This window comes from Seriola lalandi, unplaced genomic scaffold (assembly GCF_002814215.2).
Source record: "Seriola lalandi dorsalis isolate HSWRI2012SDOR001 ecotype SW California unplaced genomic scaffold, Sedor1 jcf7180002054143, whole genome shotgun sequence".
NCBI lineage: Eukaryota > Metazoa > Chordata > Actinopteri > Carangiformes > Carangidae > Seriola > Seriola lalandi.
Window position 1 is genome coordinate 130,336 of NW_019524696.1, and position 8,597 is coordinate 138,932.

The 8,597-nt window shown below is 40.5% G+C and overlaps 1 protein-coding gene across 1 annotated transcript in view; it reads left to right on the top strand.

Moving 5' to 3' along the window:
- Nucleotides 1–8,597, top strand: part of mical2b (microtubule associated monooxygenase, calponin and LIM domain containing 2b) — a 38,674-nt gene that overhangs the window by 19,176 nt on the left and 10,901 nt on the right. Inside the window, exons 16-18 of the mRNA XM_023403542.2 lie at nt 4,395–4,581; nt 4,773–4,846; nt 5,602–5,683. Of these exons, the coding sequence (XP_023259310.1) occupies nt 4,395–4,581; nt 4,773–4,846; nt 5,602–5,683 (343 nt within the window). The remainder of the gene's footprint in view (nt 1–4,394; nt 4,582–4,772; nt 4,847–5,601; nt 5,684–8,597) is intronic.

An 8,597-nucleotide genomic window follows, 5' to 3' on the forward strand; every position in this document is an offset into this window, starting at 1 on the left:
ATTATTATTATTATTATTATTATTATTATTATTATTATTATTATTCTTTTTTTGATTAGTAGTCTTCTAAATTTGCATTATTTGAGAAGTTTTTTACTACTTTATAGTGCATTTGATCGCTTGCCATTGTTTGCTGTCTCTGCTTTTTCATCAATAGTTTCAAGTGAGTTTTGGTCGTTGAAAAATTGGACAACTTATGTAATGTAGGCAGTGCATTAATTGTTTTTTCTGTCAATTTTGAGGTCACTATTATCCAGCACACTTTCCCAAAGTTCCCTCTTGAAGCAAAACTAAACTGGGCCGGCATTTATCAAAGCATCTCTGATTGGGAAATCAGTCCTCACCAGAGTGATGCAACTTTTATGACCAGAAGTAAAAAAGCATTTTATCAGCTTTCTTCACTTGGGAAAGGACTCTTATCTGAGTCAGTATTTAGGAGAGCTCCACCCCTGTCCTAACCTGTTAAACTGGCAGCGGATAGTGTTGTTGCTGCGATGCACACTCACAAAGAGAGATAATGATCCTGTGCAGGATGCAGAAGAGAGTGCGTGTTCTCTCTGCCAAAACGGAGCTCCTTAAAACGAGAGGATTTTGCAACGAGTGACGATTTGGCTCCTTCGGTTGAATCAATCAAAGTTCGCTGGCTCTTACTGTGCCTCAGATGACGTGCAGATTCAATCACACGAATCCTGCATTAATCATTTATTGATTTATACAAAACTACTGGCGACGTTTTAGAGATATGGTCCTACTGCCATGGCGTCTTTATGTAGTCAGCACAGACAGAACTAATTCCCCCACACAGAGCACATACTGTATGTTAACAAGGAGTATATGAATGCTGTGTGTGCAATACTGTACAATATGTGTAACATGTGACACTTTTAAAGGTACATTACGAAACAACATGAGGATGTGTCACTCAGTTACCTACTATTTGTTATCTCTCAAGCCGTGTTTACCTGCAGTCTAATATGCTAATAGATTATTGGCATTTTTTTTCAAATATAACCTGGATATCTTAGTTACCAATATTGTTTAATCGTACACATAAAATATACAGATCCTGATTTCAATGTCACTGACTCGTGTGCACACCCTCCACCCACTCAGCTCTGCATATAACGAGATCCAGCTATTGTCTCTCCTGTTTCATCTTTCTATTCTACTCTTTAATTCCTGTCTAACTCTTCTTCTGTAGGTGGAAGTATCTACCTCTTCCCCTCTTTCTTCATCCCCACCTCCTCCTTCCTCTGCCTCTGTATCTAAGAGCTCCGCCGTCTACCCTGTGGTCCACCCTGTCCCTGACCCCACTGTCCAGGCTGGCTTCTCCTCTGTCTCCTCTCCCCTCTACACCTCTGGACACAAGGACAAGGTTCAGAAAGACTCCTCTCCGCTGTTGTCTTACACTGACTCTGAAAAAACAGAGCAAATATCATCTCTCAGTGTTGATTCCTCCATCAAAATATCTCCTCCCCTTTCTTTGCCTCGCTCTGACGAGAGTCAGGAGGCCTCTTCTCCCCTCTCTGACACACACTGTGAAAATGGACACAGCAGCTCGTCTTCTCTGCTGCACACGCATGAGAGGAAACATGAGAGCTGTCTAAATAATCGTAAGACTGAGCAGCAGGAGGAGGTCCACAAAGCTGCTCAGGAGACACTTGATGATGGGAAATTAGCTGAACATGAACACATGAAGGTAATGGTTCCCTTATGCATATGAACACCCTGGCTGAGGACAGTACGAATAACCTGTAAAGCTCTACGGAAAGTATCCTACTCTGCAGTAAAGGGGAATATTGACAATTTTAAGATGGTTATAATTATGTTTTTGTTATTGTGCCTTGCCCAGCAGGCAACATGAGCACAGTCCACATGGGCTTACAAAACACTGCAGATTAATACAGTATACATATTCAAATAATAATTCAAAGACTCTAAAATTAAGTATATTAATTCAGATAATGAACACCTTAAATTTCTAACTATAATATAATATATGAATTGTTAAAAATTCTTTTCACTCTGTTTGCATGCCGTAGATAAACTGTGTGTCATTGTACGAATGATGCTCATTGTGGTGTTCATTTAGTGCAACGGGAGCTGCGCTCTTGAGAACGCCACAAGGATCAGTCGAAAGTCAATTGCTCGCTCTGAGAGTTGTCCGACTGGAGCTCCCAGTTACATTAAGGAGGTACCAGTTAATGCCTCGGTCTAAATGCAGTTCCACATACTGAAAGTGAATCATGAAATTTTATAACTGTTGTTTCCTCTTCCTTCTGTTTCTGCTCTGTGTATCTTTGGCGTTTTACGTTAGCGCACAGTTGGAAAAGTATCATCAGCCATAGATGCTAAAGCTCAGTTACTGGCCATCCTCTATGAGACAGACCACAGGCCCAATACCTCTATGGTAAGATGCATGTGGGTGTTGCTGAAACAAATCTAACCCAGAGTTCATGGTGTTTTCCTTTTGTTGTTTTTGCCCGTGTTGTCCTGCGGTTTAACTGTAATACAGCTTACTATTTAACTATCAGCAGCATCATTATGAAGAAGTGTCATTACTAAGTGTTGCTGTATTTTCCTACGATATAACATACAGTTTTGAAATGTAGGACAAAGATCCACTGTCACCGCAAAACAAAGTGAAGAGTTTGTTTTGTTTTTGTTTTTTCTACTGCGACCAGCCATGACAACAGATCATCTGCTTTTCAGGCTCTAGTTCCGTGGCCAGGGAGGGCTCCTAAGGCTACAGGGGTAAATCGGTTCTGTTATTTTTTCCATAGCAGCAGCTAGTGCGTTTGCATCAGCGCGAAATGGTGTCACACCACAGAGACATGGGATAAAGCTTCAGACGACTGGCTGCGTCATACGCTTGCAATTGCTCACTTGAAGTCATGTTTAATCACAGCTTGGCCTCAATCTGCTTATTGAAAGAGCCTGTTAGCTTCAGCGTAGCTAGAAGAGACTAGATGATGAGGATCAGCTGGATGCTTACACAACATTGGCGATGGTAGAGGCGTGTGGATTTAAGTTGCATGACAAGTAACAACACTACTTATTTGACCTGGTCTGGGTAGATCATTAACTGACACCTGTGTTGGGTTCTAGAGACATGAGACAAACCTGGCAAGTACATTTAAGTAAGTGTAAACTGGTAACAGCTTTAGCCGTATTAAGACTCCATGTTTGAGATATCAAGTGCTGAATTGTTATATTTTCTTCATTTGATGAGTTAGGGAATAGTTTGACACTTTGGGAAATATACCACTTTCCTTTCTTGATGAGAAAATTGGTGCCACTCTCAGATCTGTCCTTTAAATATGAAGGTGCAGCTTCCTCAAGTGATGTGACTTGAGGCAGTGATGTCACTTGAGGCAGCGTCAGTTGAGGCTGAAGTCTGCAAGTTTGGAAACAAAAGGAATCTGAGCATGTGCATGTTTGAAATAAGTGAGTTAAGCTCTTCATCTCTGCTTGAGTGGCGCGAAGCTACATTAGCCGTTACTAGCATAGCACAACCCAATCTCTGACTTAAGTTGGAGTTGCATTGTGGGTGATGTTGGTAAGCAAGAATGTGTAGAATAAAGACGATATCTGTGGTTTTGCTGCTTCCTTTTTTTTTTTTCTTTTTTTTTACCTTTCCATAAAGTTTTAGTCGCAGAGCCGGGTTGTGTGCTGGTGTTATATTTATTTCTGGAGTCTTATTTGTGGCATTGCGATGACTAGACACAGAAATCAGAGCGGTACTGATCGTCTTGTCTAACTCTTGGCAAGAATGGTAAGAAGCACATTTCCTAAAATGTCAAACTACTGTCTTCAGACTTAAGACTGACCTGGGCCCTGAACAAACCCTCAGCTCTTATGGATCACTTACTGTTTGATTGTCCTGTTTCAGTTGAAACCCTGATTTCTTTTTTTAAATAAAAGTTTTACCATGTTAGCTCAAACTGTGTGTTCAAAGAATTACTTACAGGTCCTGAAAGTTTGTCAAAATTTTTAGAATTGATTGTCCACAGTGAGGTTCTGAAAGTATGTGGATTATTGTGAGTGATTAGGAGACTAATAGTATTTACCTTTCAGTGTCAAAGAAACATTTGCATATTGCTTTCATGGTAGAGCTTCTAACCTGTTGTTAATGCTGTAGTTAAACCGAGACTTTCCTGTTGTTCTTCACTGATTTAATGGAGGTTATGTCCAACATTTCCTGTGACGGCTGCAGCCGCTTTTAGCAGTTTTACCATCTCACTGCTGGACCATGTGACTAACCTGTTTTGTGTACTTGCAGGCATCTCACAGAAAAACACAACAACCCTAAACACCCCCCCCCCCCCCCCCCCAAAAAAAAAAAGCATCACCTATTATCTGTGTAACCTTGTCCTGGTCTTTTTCCATGTCAGAGTGTGGTACGTAAGGACTTCCCCTCCGGGCTCGGCGGCAGCGATATCTGCCACTTCTGCACCAAGCGGGTGTATGTCATGGAGAGACTGAGCGCTGAGGGCTATTTCTTCCACCGCGAGTGTTTCCGCTGCGACGTCTGTAACTGCACCCTCCGTCTGGGAGGACACACCTTCGACTCACACGAGGGTATGTTTGATTCGTTGTAACTGTGGATGCTTTACTCCAGCTGGGTGTGTCTATAAAGTATAAAGGAAGGGAGGGGAGGGGAATTTATAGTTTTGTTTTATCCTCTGACGTTAGACAAAAGTATATGAATGATTCTCACTTTAGTTTTAAGTGAAGTGTATTTATGATTTTTGTGTTTTCTTCCTTTTCAGCAAAGTTCTACTGCAAGATGCATTACGCCCAGCGTCAATCCAGCAATCACCTGGGCAGGTTCAGAAGGAGAGTGGTAAGGAACAGTGTAGTTACATACAAGCAGCAAAACCAGTCTAATGCCCCAGTCCAGAGATTTTCAGGGTGGGAGGCAGGCCTCACCAGCGGGGGCTCAGGGATATTACATTAGTTATCAAGAGGAGATCACGTAAATTAGCCTTAATGTGTATGATCTGGTTAAAGAGAGAGCTCAGAGATAAATGTTAGTGTTTTTCCCACTTTCCTAGAGCTATCTTGGCTCAATTATTGAGTGTGTATGGGATCAAATATCACAATCATGATCCCATAGGTATCCAGGAACTGAGCAAAGGTGGGGTGAGTGTGTCTGAGGGGAGAACGTGACATTACTCCTGTCGTTACTTGCTAATGTTAACCTGCAACACAGCCAGCTGGTGTCCTTTACAAGATATAGAAAGAATCTGTTTAGCTGGCCACATGGTGATGCTATTAGTAACTGGATTGAATATGCCAAGGCACAAATATGTTTTCTTTAATGACCATAGAGTTATAGTTATTTTAATTTATTGCCGGACTGTCTTAGATCACTTTTCTCATATATGTGTGTGTGTGTGTGTGTGTGTGTGTGTGTGTGTGTGTGTGTGTGTGTGTGTGTGTGTGTGTGTACCAAGTAACATGTCAGAAGCCTTTATAGTATTTGAGATTTTTAGGAAAAAAGATGTGATTTGTGTAAAAAGGAAATATTAGAGGACAACAGTTGCTGTGTTTTGTTGCATTTCATCATTTCCCTCCTGTGTATCTTGATTCATGCAGGAAGACCAAAGCCACGTCACCCCCTTGTCGCTGGACAGTGGGAGCTACTCAGCGACGGGCAGCGTCCAGATCCATCCCCCAGGTACCCTCGTTTCCTTGCTTAGGCGAGGCCTGAGCTGGCCGAGGCGTGCTAGCCGGGCTGTGTGTGTGTTGCCTCGATGGCTGTTGGAAAGCGTGTGTGAGTCTTTCACAGCTGTGGGGTCCCACGTCAGGAGCTACTCACATGACTATGTGTTCCTGTATGAGCTGCTGAGCCTGGGCTTTCCTCTGCTCTGCATGATGCACGAGGTGCTGGGACAGATCTACCAGGAGCCCCAGCTGGCCCAGCTGGTCCAGCAGCAGCTCATTGGCCACCACCTCATGTAGCAGGGGGAGTAGCAGAGGCCTTGTTTGGGTCAGTTTACCTGATAGGTACCAGGCGAATTTGAATTTGTTCTATTGTCCTGCCCAAACTTGATAAATCAGGGGTTGATAAGAAGTAATAATTTTTTTTTTACATCAAATAATAATATCTGTACTTGCTACATTCCAAGTGTCTATGGTCATTTTACCTCTGTGTTTTTGAAGCCATCAGTATTTTATTAAGCTACTTAGATAATAGTGCATCACTTGAATAACTTCCACTACTTGCATTCAGTGCCTGGAGTGAATTCTGCCTTTAGCTACAGTGGACAGAACAGCGTCATACAGGCACTCTGACTATATTGTGTATTAAGTCTTAATGGTACATACCAACGGGACTTTTAGGGTGATGCATGAATGAAATGCTGCAGCCCTTGTGCATATGGGATACTGTTGGAAATTAGCTCAGATTCCCTTGTACATTGTTTGTTGACTGTCTCCTGGTGTTGCACTCTGCTGACTCACATGGGCTTGTTCCAGGCTGCTGCGACTGTAGGCATCACCTAAAGATGGTAATAATAACAACAGACAGTTTGATGTTGAGACAGACGTTCCTGAAATCATGACTCCGATCCACACTGAGCTCCAATCAGACTTTAAAGTATCTCAAAGAATCTGTTTTGATAACATACCGAGCACGTTTAACTGCAGTAACCTGGAACACGCCCTCTGACTCTAACCTTGGAAGCCATCTGGACTGTGGTCATTTCACTGAACTAAAATTATGTCGGAGTAATCAACATGGTGTTTTGATGTTACACTGACTCTGCATATTGCCTGCAGCACCTTAACTCAATACCACAGAGATGTGCAATGGAAATGCCAAAACAGTGTATATATATATTTTTTCCTTTAATATAATTTCAGGAAATTATTGGTCATTGAAATTACTTTCTTTTTTTTTTTGTTACTATTTCACTTTGTATGTATTTTGTTGAAGTTAAGTGACCAGCTTTATATATTTAGGGCTCATTATTTATGGTTTTTAGTTCACAAAAAAATCTGAGAATTTATGTTTGATTATTCAAATGTTTTGTTTTTTTAATCTGAGTGAAAATATAATTTAAAAAAAGTGAATTACCATTTAATAATTTATAGTCCTACTCTGGGACTCGGTGACAAAATTTATTTTGAGTTTTTGTTTTCATTTTGTGTTACTTAAAGATTTTCTGAGTTCTGCTGAGGACTTACATTTACTTTAACAATCTGCGCATTTTTGCAACAGAAAACTCGAGACCTTTTGGTTGCATTGGGTTGTAAAAATAATTTTGAAATTCAGCTTATCAGTATTTTTTTGATGAAAATCTGTAGAAACCAAAAACAGTGAGCCTTATCTATGATCATTCCTGATGGACGTATTTGCTTAAAAAAGCAGAATCCACAAAAGACTGAATGTTCTTGACTCAGTGAAAATATTTCACTTTGTGTTTCACAATTTTTTTTTTTCAAAGTATTACAGTTCTTTTTTTTATTTGTGATCATTTTTTGTTGTACTCTATTTTATAAATGATTCTTACGGTGAATTAATCTCTGATTGTTTGGTTTAATTGTGTAGAGTTGACAATCAGTTCGTAAAATGCACTGCTAAAGCACTGACCTGTTATTTGGGCAGTTCCCATGTTTCATTATGTCGTATTGTAATAACTTTAATGCATACAGGATTCTCTCTTGTAATTTTCATCACTCTGTATGTGTTTTCTTTCAATTTTCCATCTTCCATTTTCCTTTTTCACCACATCTCATTCATTTCCTTCTTTTTCCCCCCAAATTCATTTTCCTCCGTTTTGTTCACTTCATTTTGTTCAGTCTGTTTCGAGTTTCCAATGCTGCACCCTCTGATTGGCTGATTCCTGCCAGCGGGGAAGGTGACGATTGGCTGGCTTCAGTCATAAGATCTTGTCATGTTGCTTTTGCATTGGCTGCCTTTTGTAGCTCCACCCCGTTTTCCCTCCTAACCAAGATTAACCAATCACAAACCAGCATGAGTCCCGAGTACAGCATGCGTATGATACAAAAACACTCGTGTCGCTAGTTTTGTGTTTCTCAAAAATAAAATAATTTGGCGAGATCAATAATTTAGTTATTGTAAACAAAGTCCATGAAAAGAGTGTGTTTTGTCAATACTGTTAGCCATGCTAGCGGTGTGGCTAACAATGTTTGTCACTCAGTCAGTCCACCACTTTGACCCAGAAGATAATATCTCAACAACTGTTGGATGGATTGAATTTCTTTTACGGACATTCATTGTCCCCAGATGATGAAGCTAATGCTAAGCTAGGACCTCAAAGTTTTTACTTATTCAGTGAAATATCTAAACATCTACTGGCACATCTATTGATAAATGAATGAATGAATGAATGAATGAATGAATCCTAACGACTTGAGTTATCACTTAACTTTTTTTCATTGAACAACATCATCAGCTCAGGTTTGTGACCAAATATCTGGAAAAGTAATAATGTTTCCATCAGCCTCAGCTGTACTTCCTGTTGAGTGCTAATTAGCCAAAGTTAGCATGCCTTTGCGCTTAAACAAGATGTTGAACAAGGTAAACATTGTTATTTAGCACATTAGCATACAGCCTCACGGAGCAT